Genomic DNA, 20,981 nt, shown 5'->3' with positions numbered 1-20,981 from the left:
GGTGTAATAACTCATCACTTCCATCCTGTGCAATGTATAATTATAAAGCTTTCTGCAAAAGCCTGGCAGAAGACAAGAGAAGTGAAGAGAATTGGCATTGGAATTTAAGGGGAGAGAAAGCATGGAGAAGAGGAAAGGAGGAGGGCTGGTGAGGGAAGAGGAGGAGAAGAGTAAAGGAGTCAGAGAAGGGGTGATAAGAAGCAGGGACGTGCAGTCAGGGGAGGCAGAGCCTCCCCTGCCATAACAATAAAAAATAACAAATAAAGACCCCAAATTTGTGGGGTAGGTAGCCGAAGTCTGGGTACTCAGCTGTCAGCAGGGTGAATGTAAAGAAACAAAAACCTTCCCAAGAAAAAAAAATGCACAGAAATTGGCGTGTGGTCCCCCCCAGGTCCATACCAGGCCTTTTTTTAAAAAAATGGCGTGGGGTCCCCCCCAAAATCCATACCAGGCCCTCTGGCTCTGGTATTGATTTTAAGGGGAACTCCACACCAAAATGTAAAAAAAAAAATGGCGTGGGCCCCCCCCCAAAGTCCATACCAGAACCTTATCCGAGCAGGCAGCCTGGAGGTCAGGATAAGGGGGGACGAGCGAGCGCCTCCGCCCTCCTCCTGAACCATACCAGGCCACATACCCTCAACATGGCGATGGTGCTTTGGGGTCCCCCCCATGTAGACCTCTTGTTGATGGGGTCTGCAGCTGAGGGCTTATCAGTATCTGGAAGCCCTCTTTAACAAGGGGGCCTCCAGATCCTGCCCTCTCCCTTTTATTTTTTTTATGTATTCATTTGTATGGTTCTTTTTCATATGACTTTTTATGTGAATTTGTTTTTTTTACTTTGTTTTATTGATATTTACATGTATTTCAATTTTTTGTTTGCTACTTTCTGCTACTATTTCTTCCTCGCTTTTTAAAAGTGCTAAGGTGCACACTATCTCTAGTAACAGGCTGCATCTGATCCTTCTAATGAGCAGACCACAGGATCATCAAGTTTGTCCACCCCTGCTATAGAAGAATGTGCTTTGTTCATTTTTATTTTCAGAGGTGTACAACCACTTTAAAGGGAAACATTTAAAAAAAATGCTGAAATTTGTTTAAATAACATGCCTGGGGGATGTGTTAAACCTGCCTGTGAAGTCTGTACGATGTACTACAGCAAAAGTGATATTCACTAAGTAAAAAAAAAATAATTGCCGGCTGCTAAATGATATTTCCCAGCACTTTGTTCTGTTAGTAAAAAAAAAGACCAGGATTACCCTCAGCATCTATATCAGGCCGACATCTTGGGTGAGGGTCTGCTATGGATTGTAATAGGGGAACCCAAAAAAAGCAAACAAAAAACTATGCACATATCCTTGAAAAGGTGTCTGGTATGGATGTCAAGGGGGAACCCACGAAAAAAAAAAAAAACTGCATGTGGTCCACAAAAATGTAATATCAGTTTCCCTTTATAAATAGAGGCCTTCATGCTGCCAACACAGAATTCACCTTTTTGCACATTTTGCTAAACACACGGGGGAACCAAAAAGAAGCAATGGGTTGTGGAAGTGGAACTATACTCACCTCCATTCCATGATGTGGCATCAACGAGCTCCTTCACCAGCAGTGACATCTTCTCAGATAATACCAGTGGATAGTACAATTGTGCCCCATCACCCCCCATCCCTTTCCCTGGCAATGGTAACACTCTTCTTACCCGCTTCTCTTCTCCCTGATTGGAGTAAAAGGAAGGCAAGCGTCACCAAGATTTATAAATGAGAAAATCCTAATTCCAGTGGTAAAAACTGGAAAGTTGAAGAATAGTACTTCCAGTTGCCAAACACAACTATGGAAACCCCTTTTATAAATCGGTGAAATACAGATGTGAGAGGAATGACAGAGGTACCAAACTTGGGCTAAAAAGACCCATCTGACCTGATGTAAAATGTAGACACATTCCTTAGTAGAATAAGGAGTAGGAGGACTTTATAGAGATAGAAGACACAAAGGAGCATTATTTGGATGTACTACACAAACAGTAAACTAGGACCTCTCCGTACACATTGGACATCCCTGTACGATCAGATAGATGGATTCAGGGATCATTAATGCACTCTCATGTGAACCCCCGTCTCTTCTTCATTTCCTTTAGTAAATCAGTCCCATCATCTCTATTAGACGTCACACTCTTGTTCCTCCTGCCCCCGTACAAGGCTAACCACAGACTGCAGACACAGATGAGCTCTCAGATCTCACTACCTCTTCCCCTCCAGCCGGAGAGACCACAGAACATCATATGAGAGCAGAGACACCATGGAGGAGGACGATGAGTCTGCACGGAGGAGCGCTCAGAGAGCAGGTAACCTTGGGAGGGATGGGGAGAACAAAGTGAGGACATTTATTAAAGCCATTGAGGCTATCACCAATCTTCATCTGCAAAAATGTCATGTCAGCAGGTATCGCTGGGTCTTTTTTTGCAATCAAATCAACAGGTGTAGTTTTCTATGGTAGTGCCACCAGATAGCCGATGATATTTTAATGTTTGTCACCAACCCTATGGTCACTCTCCCTAATTTTAGAACCCTTTTGTCCCCCTTTGGTAGTTTCTCTGGCAGTGGCAGTCTGTCCAATAGGGGCACCTGTGCGCCGCCCCCCCTATCCACAGCCGACCCCCCATCCATGCATCCGGCTGCTTTCAGGACGCCGGATGCATGAATTCCAACAGGGGTGTGTTTTCTTTGAAGCATCTGTTTAGAGCCAGAGACTCTCATGCCCCGTACACACGGACGGACTTTGTTCGGACATTCCGACAACAAAATCCTAGGATTTTTTCCGACGGATGTTGGCTCAAACTTGTCTTGCATACACACGGTCACACAAAGTTGTCGGAAAATCCGATCATTCTGAACGCGGTGACGTTAAACACGTACGTCGGGACTATAAATGGGGCAGTGGCCAATAGCTTTCATCTCTTTATTTATTCTGAGCATGCGTGGCACTTTGTCCGTTGGATTTGTGTACACACGATCGGAATTTCCAACAACGGATTTTGTTGTTGGAAAATTTTATAGCCTGCTCTCAAACTTTGTGTGTCGGAAAATCCGATGGAAAATGTGTGATGGAGCCTACACACGGTCGGAATTTCCGACAACAAGGTCCTATCACACATTTTCCATCGGAAAATCCGACCATGTGTACGGGGCATAATAGGCTTCAAAATAGGGTGGCTCAGGGCGCAGAGAATTGCGATATGGGCCCAAACTGGTGTGTTACAATAGCAAATTAATATTCTCTATTGAAACACTGATCCTCTTCCCAGCCAATCAGGAAGTGGGTCTGAGACAAGGGTCCCGATTAGCTGCCGGGAAGAAGGGAGGAAACAGAAGACATTGCCGCCGCCACGGGGATGCCTGTGGAGAGCAGGGGAAGGGAAGCTGCCGCCGCTGTGATGACCGCAGGGAGCAGGAGAAGCTGCTGGTGAAGCCCGGGAGAAGCACTTCCCACCATAGATAGGGTGAGTGACCCAACCGACTGAGGGGGTTGGCAGCGGCACTGTTTGCCACCCCCCCAAAAAAAAAATACCACCGGCCGCCACTACTCTCTGGTCTCCATATCAACCATACCAAATCCAAGATTTTAAATGTTTCCTTATCACCATCTTTAGTGGTCTCTTTCCCCTACTCGTTGGAACTGAAATGCCTCCCCTGCCTGGGAATTAATCTTACCTCCTCATGTGATACTCTATACGAGGCTAACCACCCACCACTTTTTCATAAACATAAGCACTTGTTAGTTTTCTGGTCCACCCTCTATCTGGGTTAGGCTCTATTGCAGCAATTAGGATGAAGTCACTATATCTGTTTTGGGTCTTACCTCTACTAGTCCCCTCCCACATTTCACATATACAACAAAGCCAGATCATATCATTAATTTGATGCCATCACAATCCTGGACTTGTTAGCTACACTCTTTTTTACAGTAGACCCCAAGTCAGCCTAGGAGTTCATATATATTTCCAAGCTGTTCAGTTGTTCTCCCCCACCAAATACCATGTGACCACAGAAATCCCTCTTTGGGTCTCACTGGAGGCAGATGATTGCACCCTTCTCTGCATAGATCATTTACGTTGGATTCTCCAGAAGGACAGAACTTGTATACACAATCCTGTTACATTACATTCTCTGAAAATTTGGGATAATCTTAAGTACTCTGGGCAGATCCAATCCCCCCATCTGTCTTCATAGAATTTTGTACAAAATCCTTTCTACTGGGTTTTGAGGATCCTTCCCTTGTTAAACAGTGATTACAATGAAAGATCACTCGCTTACACACCCTTCTTACACCAGGTGGTGTTAAGTTATTCCAAACTTTTCAAAACACTTACACCCCCCTTAATTCTGAGATATTTAATTTATTGCAGATAAACCATTCTGTCACTTATTCGGTCCATAGCACGTCAGATAGAACTACCCTCACATAAATGTAAACATGACCCCCATGCACCGAATATGGGCTCCTTACAATCGTATAATCAGCTTCTGACTGAAACATCCAGGCCCAACCATGTCCAAATGGCTGCCAGACCTTGACATCCAACTGGACCCAGAGCAATGGTCCTTGATCTGGGATACCACCAAGTCTTGTTCTCAGAATGCTATGGCCCTGGAAACGAGCTACAAGTAATTACACCGTTGGTATTTGACCCTGACTAAAATTGCAAAATTCACCTTGGAATATACGGTAGCTTGCTTCAGAGAGTGTCTAGATCTGGGGATATACCTCCACACCTGGTGGACCTGTCCAGTTGTACAACGAATATGGACTAAGGTATACAACATGTTAGCCCTTCTGTTGACCCCTTCAATCCCAATGCTCCCAGCTGAGGCCTACTAAAAAACAAATTCAGATAAAAACAGATAAAAATTGGCTTCATACAACCTTTATCAATGAAAAACTAGCAGTGAGACTGATGGCTAAATGTCCTAATTCCACTAGGTTTGGGACCTTTGGGTCGCACATTTTATGGCAGAAGACTTCTACCATAGTTGACCTATGAAACTTACTCTGCTACTACTGATCATTGTTGCCTTTTGCTCAGCGAGCTGCTCCTCTCAAACCTTGTCTAAGCTGTAATGATGCCAAATCTTGTATTACTAGTCATACTCTCTTTGTATTATGTTTCAATAAAAAATATTGGATGAAAATTGGAGGAAATTTGGTTAAAGCTGTATCAAACCCAAAAGCAAACATTTATTATATTGCAACTTATCAGTTCCTAAGAAAGGAAACGAATGCAGTCATCACAACTACATATTGGTAAGCTGCAATATATGACATTTTTAGTTTTTAGTTTAATACCACTTTAAACTGTCACTTCTTATAGAGCACTTTTAAACTTTAAAACTTTTGGGTAGAGTTATTTATAGAAAGAAGAACACGGGAGGCATGAATGCATTTCTGTCTGGGAAGATTTAATGGACTCATTCTTGTTATTTGCAACCCAAAGCTAAAACATTGTTTATCATATGTGTTACATTGTATCTTTTATTAAATTGTATGAGAGGTGTTTTGTTACAATTGTGTTTTTATATAGAGTATTGCACTATAATGACTGTAATGTTCTATTGAGCGATGCATTAGGAGAGATTTGGTTTACATACTTCTGCTTTTTGTATACTTTGTATACATTGTATACATACTTTGTATACTTTTGTATACATTTACAAATTAAATCTTATTGCTAACAGCTTTGATTTAAGTGGACTTAGTGTACATGTAAGGTAATCCAAACAACTCAAACGCAATCATTATTTCATAACCAAAAGCCAAAAAAAAATGCAAAAATCCCACTCCCACGCCAAACCTTTGATCCAATCCACCCATCCAACTAACACCCATAACTCATTCTAAACCTTTCACCTACCCCAAACACCTTCTCCCATCCCAAATGCCCTTACCAAACCCAAACATCCCCACCCAGCCCATTTAATTGTACTCAATACAAATACCTTTGTTATCTCCTAACCCACTCAAATAATCACCTTAAGTCAAATGCCTTATCCAACCAAGATCCCTCACTCATTCTAAACCCTTAACCAAATCCAAACACCCTCTCCAACTCAAGTATACTTAACCCTCTAACATCTTTTCAATCTTAGTTTATTTCAAAATAAGGGTAGAACAGGAAGATAAAGTACTTTACAGTATAATATTGCATAAATTATATACAGAACAATAAGGGAACCCTTTACTATACACGCACATGAATATATGTTTTAGCATACAGCTTCTGGAGAAATACTATATTATCATATTGCATGTAGAGGATTTTAATGTAAAAATAGAATAACGTGTGGGGGAACCATCCTGTATCCTCCTTTGTGATTTCGCGTGTTTGTGTTATCTGGAGGTTCCTCCTAATCGGACTGGAACTCCGTAGGGATCATTCAATCGCTTATTATAAATATGCATGTTGTTGAGCAATTCTGGGTATATGATGTTTGTTTATATATTTGAGTGACTGGTTCAGTACATAAAGAAAAGGAAACAGAGGGAGAGGGGTAAGAATGATAGCATGTAGATAGATAGGAGGTGACAACAGAAGTGGGAAGCACCCCAGCATGGCTAATCGGTGGGTAAAGATGGGGCATCCCTGACCCATATGGGGAAGTCATCGGAGTAACGAAACATCGACCATGAGGTCCAGGTGGTGAACCCTCTAACATCTTAACCCCTTCCAATGACCCTCATCCATCCCATATATTGTCCCCCAACCCAAACACCTTCATTAACCTATTAATTTATAAAAATCCCCAAACCAAACTAAATCTCTCAGCCAGTTGAGTCCCCTCACTCATTCCTAACTCATTACCCAACCCAAAACCTTTACTTACACCAAACACCTTCCTCTACTACAAACACATCACCTCAACCCAAAATTCCTTCATCCTTCATAATATTCTCACCAAACCCAAATATCCTCACCCAACCTAACTATTACCTTCTCACCCATCTACTGTAAAAGCTATTCAAAACCCAAATGCCCCACTCAACCAAAGCACCCTTACACAACCCACAATCCTCATCTAAATCCCTCATCCAAGTTATACATCATCAGCCAACTAAATCACCTAATCTGAACCCAAATATCAAATATACCCAATCCAATTCTTACCCCACTTAAATATTGTTACCTAACTGACACATCCTTACCAAACCCAAATGTGAGAGAACCAACCAGGACAGGGGCTTCTGGAGGGGACTGCAGGGTGGCCTCTTGCCTACTGGCTATGGGCCCTGGCATTTCAGGGAGCTACAAGCATTCAGGAAGATGTTCTGTTACATAATTCAAAATTACATGTTATTACCACATTTAACAGTCAAGGAAGCCATGATGGTCTCTGCCAACTTGAAACTCATTAAGAAGATGGATGTGGAAGGAAAGCTGGATAATTACATCTGCTGCCAGACTGTATGGGGTGGGCACTCCCTGACTAGGGGTGGGCTTTATGTTTGGGTCGAACACGAGTTCGACTCGAATATTGGCAGTTCACCCGATCGCTGAACAGCGAACAATTTGGGGTGTTTGCGGCAAATTCGAAAGCCGCGGAACACCCTTTAAAAGTCTATGGAAGAAATCAAAAGTGCTAATTTTAAAGGCTAATATGCATGGTATTGTCATAAAAAGTGTTTGGGGACCTGGGTCCTGCCCCAGGGGACATGTATCAATACAAAAAGAAGTTTTCAAAACGGCCGTTTTTTCGGGAGCAGTGATTTTAATAATGCTTAAAGTGAAACAATAAAAGTGTAATATTCCTTTAAATTTCATACCTGGGGGGTGTCTATAGTATGCCTGTATGACACTTCTAAAGGGAAAAAAAAGTCATTTAATAGTGCTAGAGCTAGTGCCGGGCTGGCTATAATGAATTGGCAATACACATAAAAGTTCATTGATAAAAACGGCATGGAATTTCCCCACAGGGGACCCCGAACCAAATTTTTTTTAAAAATGCGTTGTGGTCCCCCTAAATTCCATACCAGGCCCTTCAGGTCTGGCATAAATATTAAGGGGAACCCCGCGCCAAATGTTTTTAAAAAAATGGCATGGGGGTCCCCTTCAAAATCCATACCAGACCCTTCAGGTGCTAGAGCTAGTGCCGGATATAATGAATTGTCGGGAAAAAAAGTCATTTAATAGTGCTAGAGCTAGTGTCGGGCCGACTATAATGAACTGGCAATACACATAAAAGTTCATTGATAAAAACGGCATGGAATTTCCCCACAGGAGAACCCTGAACCAAATTTTTTTTTAAAAATGTGTGGGGGTCCCCCTAAATTCCATACCAGGCCCTTCAGGTCTGGTATGGATATTAAGGGGAACCCCGCACCAATTTTTTTTTTTTTTAATTGCGTGGGGGTCCCCTTCAAAATCCATACCAGACCCTTCAGGTGCTAGAGCTAGTGCTGGATATAATGAATTGTCAGGAAAAAAGTCATTTAACAGTGCTAGAGCTACTGTCGGGCCGGCTATAATGAATAGGCAATACACATAAAAGTTCATTGATAAAAACGGCATGGAATTTCCCCACAGGGGAACCCCGAACCAAAATTAAAAAAAAAATGTGTGGGGATCCCCCTAAATTCCATACCAGGCCCTTCAGGTCTGGTATGGATATTAAGGGGAACCCCCACTAAAATTTTTTTTAAAAATGGCATGGGGGTCCCCTTCAAAATCCATACCAGACCCTTCAGGTGCTAGAGCTAGTGCTGAATATAATGAATTGTCGGGAAAAAAAAGTAATTTAATAGTGCTAGAGCTAGTGCCGGGTCGGCTATAATGAATTGGCAATACACATAAAAGTTCATTGATAAAAACGGCATGGAATTTCCCCACAGGGGAACCCCAAACCAAAATTTAAAAAAAAAAGTGTGGGGGTCCCCCTAAATTCCATACTAGGCCCTTCAGGTCTGGTATGGATATTAAGGGGAGCCCCGCGCCAATTTAAAAAAAAAAACGGCGTGGGAGTTCCCTTCAAAATCCATACCAGACCCTTCAGGTCTGGTAGGGATTTTAAGGGGAACCCTGCGCCAAAATTAAAAAAAAAAATGGCGTGGGGTCCCCCCAAAAATCCATTACAGACCCTTATCCGAGCATGCAACCTGGCAGGCCGCAGAAAAAGAGGGGGGACGAGAGAGCGCTCCCCCCTCCTGAACTGTACCAGGGTAGCTCCCAAAGCACCTTGTCCCCATGTTGATGGGGAGAAGGGCCTCATCCCCACAACCCTCGCCCGGTGGTAGTGGGGGTCTGTGGGCGGGGGGGCTTATCAGAATCTGGAAGCCCCCTTTAACAAGGGGACCCCCAGATCCCGCCCCCCATGTGAATTGGTAATGGGGTACAAATGTACCCCTACCATTTCACAAAAAAAAGTGTCAAAAAGGTTAAAAAACACAAGAGACTGTTTTCGACAAGTCCTTTATTAATTTCTCTTATGCAACCAAGTGACCCCGCCCCCTCTGACAACACGGGGAAAGCCTCAGGGAAGTCCCCGTGCATCAGAGGAGGGCAGGGTGACTGGGTGGCCCCACCCTCCATTATATAAGAAGTGTCAGAAGAACCAAAGTGTCACACAGCGGAAGACTCCCACTGAGGCGGATCGTGTGGACGGAGTGGAGAAGAAGCCAGAGGAAGATGCGGGACGAGAAGAGCGGAGGAAGAAGAAGATGGAGAAGAAGAAGATGGAGGAAGAAGAAGAACACCGAAGGAAGATCAGAAGAAAGAAGATGGAAGAAGAAGCGGAAAGAAGAAGTTAATAAAGGACTTGTCAAAAACCGTCTCTTGTGTTTTTTAACCTTTTTGACACTTTTTTTGTGAAATGGTAGAGGTACATTTGTACCCCATTACCAATTCACACGGGGGCGGGATCTGGGGGTCCCCTTGTTAAAGGGGGCTTCCAGACTCCGATAAGCCTCCCGCCCGCAGACCCCCACAAACACCGGGCAAGGGTTGTGGGGATGAGGCCCTTCTCCCCATCAACATGGGGATGAGGTGCTTTGGAGGGGCTACCCCAATGCACCCTTCCAATGTTGAGGGCATGTGGCCTGGTCATGGTTCATGAGGGGGGCACTCCCTTGTCCCCCTTCTTTTCCTGTGGCCTGCCAGGTTGCGTGCTCGGATAAGGGTCTGGTATGGATTTTTGGGGGGTCCCCATGCCATTTTTTTTTTTATTTTGGTGCGGGGTTCCCCTTAATATCCATACCAGACCTAAAGGGCCTGGTATGGAATTTAGGGAGACCCCCACGCATTTTTTAAAAAATTTTGGTTCGGGGTTCCCCTGTGGGGGAAATTCCATGCCGTTTTTATCAATAAACTTTTATGTGTATTGCCAGACCGATAATTCATTATAGCTGGCTCTAGCACTTTTAAATGACTTTTTTTTTCCTTTAGAAATGTCATTTTGCTGTCAGACTGTTCTAAGCACGGGAAACATGCGCCCCTTTACAGGCATACTATAGACAACCCCCAGGTTCGAAATTTAAAGGAATATTACACTTTTATTGTTTCACTTTAAGCATTATTAAAATCACTGCTTCCGAAAAAATGGCCGTTTTTAAAACTTCTTTTTGCATTGATACATGTCCCCTGGGGCAGGACCCGGGTCCCCAAACACTTTTTAAGATAATACCATGCATATAAGCCTTTAAAATTAGTACTTTTGAATTTTTCATGTTCGTGTCCCATAGACTTTAACAGTGTTCGCGTGTTCAAACAAATTTTTTGCCTGTTCACATGTTCTGGTGCGAACCGAAAGGGGGGTGTTCGGCTCATCCCTATCCCTAATCAAAGCTTGTCTAGGGGCCTAGCTGTTAATTAGCTTACTGGTATATTAGTTCATTGTTTAATTAGATTAAAGTTAGCTGCAATCTGTTCATTAGATGTACTGTTAGATGTACTGATGATTTTACTGTTCAAAGTTGCATTGTTTAGGATAATGTGATCAAGCTCTTATCTGATTTTGTGTGGTATAAATTCTGTGTGAATTTACAATACAGTTAGTTCCTGTTTGCACCTATCGTGTTGTCTAGTTCTTGGGAGCAATTTTCTGTTATTAAACCTGGTTCCTGGTTCCAGAGTGGAGGAAGCTGTATCTTGTCGGAGGCATGCAGGTGGTGTGTCAGGCAGTCCATCACACCAAATGTCCTCACCCAACTAAAAGTCACTCCCAAACCCAAATCCCCCTACTCAATCAAAACACAATCCTCATCAAAATCCCTCATCCAAAATAAATATCTTCAGCCAACTTAATCACCCTAACTCAACCCACATATCTTTACCCAATCCAAACATTTTCACCAGGCCTACAAATCTCTTTACCTAGACATCCTTGCCTAACCGAAATGTATTTAACAGTGGCGGAACTACCAGGGTCTCAGCAGTCACACTTGCGACTGGGCCCTGGAGTTCCGCCACTGTGGTGGGGCCCTGCCCGTCTGTTTTGCCACTGTGGGGGGGCGCCTGCCCACGTACCCTCCCGCCAGTCACCGCCCTCCGCCCATTGTTCCAGAATCCAGTCAGATGTCAGGAGGAAACTGGAGTAGAAAGTCAGCTTACCAGCTGATGACCAGTAGAGTGAAGGGGGAGGAGCTCTCTACTCTGTGAGGAGCCCCTATGTCAGGAGAGGCATCACTGGAGGCACGTGAATGGAGCAGAGAAGCAGAGATGCACTGAGCAAGGAGGAGGGGGAATCGACTGACACTGAGAGCAGGTGAGTGCCAGTGTCACTGATCCAATGCCCCCATCACCAGAGCTGCCTCTGACTTATCCCACCCCCCCTTCTGTCAGGCAGCGGTGATAGGAGGATAGGGATGACATCAGTGGCAGTGGACTGATGTCATTCTAAGCCTCCATCACCACCACCACTGATGGCATCCCTATCCCCTCCACTGATGTACTCCCCATTCCCATCACTGCTACAGATGTCCTCCCTATCCTTACCACTGCCACTGATATCATCCCTATCCCCCCACTGATGTCATCCCTATCACCACCACCCCATTGATGTTATCCCTATCCCCACCACAGCCATTGATATCATCCCTATCCCCACTACAAATGTCATCCCTATCCCCACCACCACCACCACCACCACCACTGATGTCATCATTATCTATCCAATACCACTGCCACTGATGTTATTCCTATGCCCACCTCTGCCACTGATGTCATCCCTATCCCCACCAGTGCCACTGATGTCATCCCTATCCCCACCACTGATGTCATCCTTATCCCCACCACCACCACTGATGTCATCCCTATCCCTCCTTCACCACCTTTACTGATGTAATCCCTATCCCCACCACCTCCACTGATGTCATCCTTATCCCAAACCACTACTAATGTCTTTCTATCCCCACCACCACCCCTGATGTCATCCCTATCCCCACCACTGCCACTGATGTCATCCCTTTCCCCACCACCGCCACTGATGTCACACCTATCCCCACCACTGCTACTGATGTCATCCCTATCCCCACTGCCACTGATGTCATCTCTATCCCACCACCGCCACTGATGTCATTCCTATCCCCACTGCCACTGATGTCATTCATATCCCACTACTGACACTGATGTCATCCCTATTCTCACCACCACCGCCACTGATGTCATCCCTATCCCACCACCACCACTGATCTAATCCCATCCCCACCACCACTGCTGCCACCGATTGTCCCCCCTTTCCCTCAACACCTTCAGTGGACTCGCTGCCACAGATTCCATTCACCTATCACCCTCAGCGTACTGATCCCATCCCTCCACCACCATCGCTGCAACTGATCCCACCCCCCCACCACCACCGCTGCCACTGATCCCAAACCCCCACCACCCTCAGTGGACTGATCCTGTCCCAATAACTGCCACTGATTCCATCCCTCCACCACCACCACCACTGTCACTGATCCCACCCCCCACCATGGCTGCCATTGATCCAATCCCCCACCACCCTCAGTGGACTGATCCCATCACCACCACCACTGCTGCCACTGATCCCATCTCTCCACCACCACCGCTGCCACTGATTCCATCTGTCCACCACTACCACTGATCCCATCCCTCCACCACCACCGCTGCCACTGATCCCATCCCTCCACCACCACCGCTGCCACTGATCCCATCTCTCCACCACCACCACTGTCACTGATCCCATCCCTCCACCACCACAACTGCCACTGATCCTATCTCTCTACCACCACCGCTGCCACTGATCCCATCCCTCCACCACCACCGCTTCCACTGATCCCATCCCTCCACCACCGCTGTCACTGATCCCATCCCCCCACCACCCTCAGTGGACTGATGCCTTCCCCATCACCACTGCTGCAATTGATCCCATCCCTCCACCACCACTGCTGCCACTGATCCCATCCCCCCACCACCCTCAGTGGAATGATGTCTTCCCCATCACCACTGCTGCAATTGATCCCATCTCTCCACCACCACTGCTGCCACAGATCCCATCCGACCACCACTGCCACTGATCCCATCCTTCCACCACCACCGCTGCCGCTGATCCAATCCCCCCACCACCATCAGTGGACTGATTCCATTCCTTTTAATTAGTTACACAGGTTCTGGGGCTAATTTAATGCAGATAAGGCACGAAGTGAAATTAATTACCACCTTATTCAGCCACAGAACCCTTGGTATATAATATGTGTTCAGTTTTAAAGGGATGAGGTGGCAACCTTTCCCCTTTGCCAACACCAGCACCATTGTCTCTGATCCATGGGGGGCTTCATGGTTTCTTGCACCGGGGCACTGAAGGTTCTAGTTATGCCTCTGGTCCTTATTCAGCCCAAATACCCTCATTAAAACCAAATGCCATGACCACATCTACACATCCCTGAAGAACAGGTAGTTTGGGGCCCCACAAACACTTTGGCTGCACCTACTGATCTTGAGGAAACAATTTTAGTGGAATGAACAATTTTGGACTCTGATCTCTTGGTGTTCTGCTCAGAAGCACTCTTCTTCCTCCAACCATTCTTCATCTTTATGTATTCTGTGTATTTCCAGAATCTGACAGTGAGGATGTGGTCCCTGGATCCAGCTTTCCGAATGTGATCCCTATATCACCCATTTATGAGCATTTGGACCAGAAATCTTCTGTGTGTGACAATGTAGCCCCAGAATCTTCTAGCAATATTTTTACAAGATTTATCTCTCAGCATGTGGCCTTCACATCATCCAGAAAAAATCCTGTGGCCCATAGAACACCCCGCTATGGTTGTCTGGTCCCTGCACTGCTCATGGTGTTGCTGTTGACATGTATCACTCTACAGTCAGTGCTGATATTTCTCCGTGTATCAGGTAAAAGGCTCCTCAGGGGTGGGGCCGATTGTACACACTAAATACTGTATATTGAGAGGAAAAATTGATAGAGAGATTCTGATTGGTATTAGAGAAGTCTGACCAGGAAGACAGTTGACTTCCACTGGTTTGAAGTCTACAGATATCCAATAGTCCCTGCTTTGGAGATGACATTTTCTTATCTGAATGGACTGCGGTCAAATAACCCGAGTCTGCTGGCAGTTTTTTCTATTGGGGTTCTATTACTTCAGATCAGCACTAATAACCAGTGTGACCAAACCCCACCATTTTATACCATCAGAAATGTAAGAGTTCTCTAAAAAAAATAGATCAATATATTGTACTACACAAAATGATTTTACATGAGAGACCGACAAGAGGCTGCAGTCCCATCTGTTACTAAATATTTCTACAGCTTGATAGGAGTTATTACTAAAGATGAATGTTTATCACAGGAAAACCAAGAGAACACTGTGCCACTGGGAACAGTTCCTATTCACCTGTATCAGATCAGACAACACGAGGTACTATAACCATATCTTCATCATTACTGACTGTCTCTATTATTCCATATTACAGGACGGTCGCTCCTGTGTCTGGCTGTCTCTCTATCATTACTGACTGTCTCTATTATTCCATATTACAGGACGGTCTCTCCTGTGTCTGGCTGTCTCTCTATCATTAATGACTGTCTCTATTATTTCATATTACAGGACGGTCTCTCCTGTGTCCGGCTGTCTCTCTATCATTAATGACTGTCTCTATTATTTCATATTACAGGACGGTCTTCTAGATGTCCGAATCTTTGGATCACCATGAATGATAAATGTTATTTCATCTCTGAGAACAAAAAATCCCAATTAGACAGTGGTAAAGACTGTACAGAACGTGGCTCCAGACTGGCCACTGTGAAGGAGGAGACCATACGGGTCAGTGTCGGTGTTACCGGGTGGGTGTGGGGTGAATAGTATCTGGTGGTTCTCAAAAGACTTCCAGAAAGGTGATAGGAATAAATTGAATAATGTGTTGTGTATTGTGTTATCCAGAGACTGGTGACCGTCACAGGAAAGGAATTCTGGGTCGGATTAACCCAATATAGCTATGATGGTGGTTTGTGGACAGGAAAATGGCCAGATGGCAGCATAGAGTAAGTATCACAGGACGTACCTCTGTATGTCAGGCTTCCTCCTCCTAACATTAGTAACTATAAATAAGTTGAAGTATGATAAATCTCTTATGGCTGCACTCTTACCCTAGGTTCACACCTTTATGGTGCATTTTGCAGAAATGCACTACAGTCCATTTAACATGGTTTTCTATGGATGTAGTTTGCATCTATGCATTTTGCAGCAATTAATTTATAATTTATAAGGGGGCAGGGTTTTTTCCCTGCAGCAGATTGTGTTTTGCGTGTAATTGATTTCAATGGAGTCGCACCAAAAACTCAATTGTTGCAATATTAATGTGATTTTTTATGTGTTTTGTGGGTTTTTTTTGCTTTAAAAACACTGTATATAGCTGGTTGCTAAGGAGCAGGCTGGGAAGCCCGCTGCCGTGTCCTTAACAATCAGTGAGTCATCAGCAGTCACCAGGGTTGACAGCTGAATGAAAAAAAAATTGCTGGCCAAAACATTTGGGAAAAAAATGGCATGGGCCCCCCTCAAATCTATACCTTTGGGTCTCGTATGGATTTAGAGGGGAACCCCATACCAAAATAAGAAAAGTGGCATGGGCTACCCCCACCTGGGCTGTGGTTGTGGGTTCTGTGGACGGAGGGTTTATCAGAATCTGGAAGCCCCCTTTAACAAGGGGGTCCCCAGATCCCACCTCCCATGTGAATGAGTATAGGATATTACATTATACCCTTACTCATTCACCAAAAAAGTGTCAACAAGAAAAAACTCACAAACACAGTTTTTGACAATTCTTTTATTAAAAATAAAAAAACAATGTCTCCCGATTAGATCCATCAATCACGACGCCCGTCAAAAACTGTGTTTGTGTTTTTTTTCTTATTGACACTTTTTTTGGTGAATGAGTATGAGTATAATGTACCCCATACTCATTCACATAGGGGGGGGGGGATCTGGGGACCCCCTTGTTAAAGGGTGCTTCCAGATTCTGAAAAGTCCCCCACTCACAGACCCTCTCAACCACAGCATGTTGAGGGCATGCGGCCCGGTATGGTTCAGGAGTGGGGGGGGTTCTTGCTCGTCCCCTCCCTTTCCTGATCTGCATGCTCAGATAAGGGTCTGGTACGTATTTGGGAAGACCCCATGCCATTTTTTTTATTTTAGTGTGAGTTTCCCCTTCAGGTCTAGTATGGATTTGGGGGGGACCCCATGCTATTTTTTAGTAACCAGCTATATACAGTGTGTTTAACTACCTCAACACTGAGCAATTTCACCCCCTTCCTTCCCAGACCAATTTTCAGCTTTTTGTGCTCTCGCACTTTCAATGACAATTACTCAGTCATGCTACATTGTACCCATATGGAATTTTTATAATTTTGTTGACACAATTAGAGTTTTTTCTTTTTTGCGATATAAGCGAAAAAAGAGCAAACATTTTGAAAAATACTATATTTTCTACTTTCTGTTTTAAAAGAAATCCAATAAAATCGAATTTTGTCATAGATTTAGGCCAGAATATATTCTGCTACATGTCTTTGGTTAAAAAAAAATCCCGATAAGTATATGATAATAGGTTTGTGTGAAAGTTATAGAGTCTACAAGCTATGCTACGTATCTTTAAAAATTGATCAATCCTGATGTACTGACAGCCTATCTCATTTATTGAGGCCCTAAAATGTCTGGACAGTACAAACACCCCCCCAAATGACCCTTTGTAAAGATGACAGTCCAAAGTATTTAGTGAGAGGCATAGTGAGTTTTTTGAAGTTACAATTTTTTGCCCACAATAGTTAGGAAAATGAAGAATTTGTTTTCCACAAAATTGTCATATGAACAAGTTTTTTCTCACACATGGCATAGATAAACTTTTACACCCCAAAATACATTCTGCTACTCCTCCTGAGTATGGCGATACCAAATGTGTGAGACTTTTACATAGCCTGGCCAAATACAGACGCCGAACATGCAAGGTGAACCATCAGGCGTTCTAGGAGCATAAATTACATAAATTACATATATAAGTTCCTGACTACCTATCATACTTGAGCACCAGGACAATGGAAACACCCACAAAATGAACCCATTTTCGAAAGAAAACATCCCAATGTATATTCTACGAGGCATAATGTGTCTTTTGAACATGTCAATTTATTCCACAAGCTTTTGGAAAATGTGGAAAGAAAATGAAAACGTATTTTTTTTTTATACAAAGTTGTCAATTTAAAAGATATTTCTAACACACAGGATGCACATAGCAAAAATGACACCCCAAAATACATCCTACTGCTCCTCCTGAGTACGGCGATACCACATGTGTGAGACTTTTCCACAGCCTGGCCACATACAGAGGCCCAACATCTAAGTAGCACTATCAGGCGTTCTAAAGGCATAAATTAAACATTTCATTTCATGAGTGCCTATGACTTTTTTGAAGGCGGCCCTGGAGTACCAGGACAATGGAATTAAATGTGGCAGATGACCACGGACAGATGTGGCAGATGATCACAGAGAGATGTTGTAGATGATCACAGACAGATGTGCGCCAGATGTGCACAGATGATCAGGGACGGTTGTGCCAGATGATCACGGACAGATTTGGCAGGTGATCACAGACAGATGTGCGCAGATGATCACGGGCAGTTGTGGAAGATGATCACAGACAGATGTGCGCAGACGATCAAGGACAGATGTGGCAGATGATCATGGACAGATGTGGCAGATGATCACGGACAGATGTCCACCAGATGTGTGCAGATGATCACGGACAGATGTCCACCAGATGTGTGCAGATGATCATGGACAGATGTGGCAGATGGCCACGGACAGATGTGCACCAGAAGTGCCCCAGATAATCATGGACAGATGTGCAAGATGATCATGGACAGATGTGGCAGATGATCACAGACTGATGTCCACCAGATGTGTGCGGATGATCATTTATATGCAGTGGCTGAGTGGGAAGTGGTTAATAAACGCATGAAATCTGCATGCAAAAATGCATCAAAAATGTGGGTTTGAAAATGTAAAACACACCTGAAAACCGCGTCAACTGCAACCACATAGCTGTGAGCCTAGACTTATAGTCACTTTCTTAGAGTAGATCCCCTATAGCAGTCCTTTTATAACAGCTCTCCTATGGAGATGTTATGGGCACTGGTCATCCTCCAGAAACACTCCTGTGACCTCGTTCATCTGTAATAGGACTGGACATGTTATATCTGTGCCATGTCCTCTATAGTTCTTCATCACCAGACCCTCTAGTGTGGCAGCCGCTGTGTGCACCAACCCAACTAAATAAGTATAGGCCTCTGTACATAATATGTCCAATGTTCTCCTCTATCTCTCTTCTCCCCATTACTGCTCATCTACAATGACTGTGGAAATTTTCTTACCAGACATTGTCTCCCATCTAGAACTCTCCCTGAAGGCATAGGAACCTGTGCCAAGCTCGGATCTACTCTGACACTGGACAACTGTTATGCTGCACTGAACTATATCTGTGAGAGCGACTCTGTGTGACCGCACTGATCTGAGGAACACTGTGTGACCGCACTGATCTGAGGAACCCTGTATGACCGCACTGATCTGAGGAACCCTGTGTGACCGCACTGATCTGAGGAACACTGTGTGACCGCACTGATCTGAGGAACACTGTGTGACCGCACTGATCTGAGGAACCCTGTGTGACCGCACTGATCTGAGGAACACTGTGTGACCGCACTGATCTGAGGAACCCTGTGTGACCGCACTGATCTGAGGAACGCTTTATAAATGTTCTGATCTCTGTGCAATTATTCTGAAATGTATATAAAGTATGGATGATGTCATAGTTGTTGCTCCTTCGTGTTTATTTCTGTATTTTTCAAGTAATAAAATGATTGATAAAAATATGTGTGTACTGAATCTCGGAACATTAAAAGGTAAGGACACTTTTCTCCCACCGTCCTCAGATGTCTCCTCAGAGCTGACAATATTTGTAATAGAGTATACTGGAATGGGGACCCTCAGAGGGTGGTGGAGGGGAGAGGAGATGAGATTTGAGGTTAGGAAAGAAGAGGAGTTTGGACAAGTAGAAAGGAGAATAGGGGTAGGTTTAAAAAAGGAAGGGAGAGAAGGTTAGAGAGAGGAAGGGTGAGGAGGGTTTAAGAGAGGAAGAGAAAGGAGGTTAGAGGAGGGGAGGATTCAGAAGAGGAGGTTAGAGACGATAAAAGAAGAAGAGGGGAAAGAAGAGAAGGTTAGGGAAAGGGAAGGGAGGGGAAGGTTCAGGAGAGGTAGAAAGAGAGGTTTGAGAGGAAGGGTGGGTTCAAGAGAGAAAGAGAATGGGGTTTAGAGGAGATGTGGGTTCAGGAGAGGAGGTTAGAGAAGGTGAAGGTTGCACCGATACTAGTATCGGTGCCGATACAGAGTATTTACACAAGTATCAGTACTCTGATACCTGAAACCGATACTTTCAGGCTCGGTTCTTTGAGCTGTCAGTGGGTCTCCCCTGTGTTTAGGAAGTCCGGTAATTGGAGCTGTCAAAAAGAAAAGCAGCCGGCAATGTTTATTAAACAACATTGCTCAGCCCTGAAATACTAAAATAAAATGAAACATTGTTTCTTTTTGTATATTTCTGTTTCTTCATCTGCAGATCAAAGGGATGAACAAATGTTCCTCTGTTTAACCCCTTAATAACCCTTAATTTACTCAAATCAGCCTTAATTAACTCCCTATTCTCCTTCATTTAATTATTATCTTCCTGCTTTTTTCTTTTGTTCACGTCTATTTTATAAACGATAAGCAATTAAAACTTTTTTTGCTTGCTTTGTTAGTGAATATTTTTACACATATATATTAACATATATTTACACATTTCACATTGAAAAAGTGCTAAATTAAAAAAACAAAAACATTTTATTTAATTTGTAAATAACTTTTCAATGCTTTGTACCATTGCTGAAAGCTGAAGTTAAAACAAAACAGTTGCAGTAGGTATCGGTCATTGGTATTGGCGAGTCCTAAAAAAAAAAGTATCGGTACTCGTACTCATTGTAAAAAAAAAATGGTATCGGTGCATCCCTAATAATAAACATCTAGGATACATGAAAATATATCAACTTGGCAACACGTGATAAAGTAGAAAAATTGGTAAATAGATTCTGTAGATTCACACACACATATATATATATATATATATATATATATATATATATATATATATATATATATACACATCATAATGACAGCACATTAAATAGAGGTAAGTAAAATAGAATAGTTTATGCATAGTTGATGTACATGGTAAGCTGAAGTAATTGCTAGTGCAGGCCTGTATCTGCATCCTAAATTGACCGACGTGTTTCGTGTATAAACACTCATCAGGGGTGAAAGTTTAAGAGTATCTATAAAGAATAAATGTAATTAAACTCATGTGGCACTAAACGGAACAGGAAAAGGCAAATATGCCAGTCCTAAATACTTACAAATGAATCAATGCTCTAAAGTATAATGAGTAGGGGGCCAGG

The 20,981-nt window shown here is 43.7% G+C and overlaps 1 protein-coding gene across 1 annotated transcript; it reads left to right on the top strand.

The window, feature by feature from the left end:
* Positions 1-2,220: 2,220 nt before the first annotated feature.
* Positions 2,221-19,365, top strand: LOC141126923 (killer cell lectin-like receptor subfamily B member 1C). The gene is made up of 6 exons (XM_073612993.1): positions 2,221-2,338; positions 14,051-14,344; positions 14,800-14,868; positions 15,125-15,273; positions 15,391-15,491; positions 18,891-19,365. Exons 1-6 carry the CDS (start codon positions 2,293-2,295, stop codon positions 18,994-18,996), a joined length of 765 nt encoding a protein of 254 aa, XP_073469094.1. The 5' UTR covers positions 2,221-2,292; the 3' UTR covers positions 18,997-19,365.
* The last annotated feature ends 1,616 nt before the right edge of the window (positions 19,366-20,981 follow it).

This window comes from Aquarana catesbeiana, linkage group LG01 (assembly GCF_042186555.1).
Source record: "Aquarana catesbeiana isolate 2022-GZ linkage group LG01, ASM4218655v1, whole genome shotgun sequence".
Classification (NCBI taxonomy): Eukaryota; Metazoa; Chordata; class Amphibia; order Anura; family Ranidae; genus Aquarana; species Aquarana catesbeiana.
Note: the sequence above shows the minus strand (reverse complement) of the source record. Positions and strands in the feature narration are given on the sequence as shown.

Excerpts from the sequence above, each read along its gene's own strand:
- LOC141126923 (XM_073612993.1), top strand. The coding sequence starts at position 2,293 with ATGGAGGAGGACGATGAGTCTGCACGGAGGAGCGCTCAGAGAGCAG. Across the intron at positions 2,339-14,050 it reads GAGGAGCGCTCAGAGAGCAG|AATCTGACAGTGAGGATGTG; the intron begins GTAACCTTGGGA and ends GTGTATTTCCAG. Across the intron at positions 14,345-14,799 it reads GATATTTCTCCGTGTATCAG|GAAAACCAAGAGAACACTGT; the intron begins GTAAAAGGCTCC and ends TGTTTATCACAG.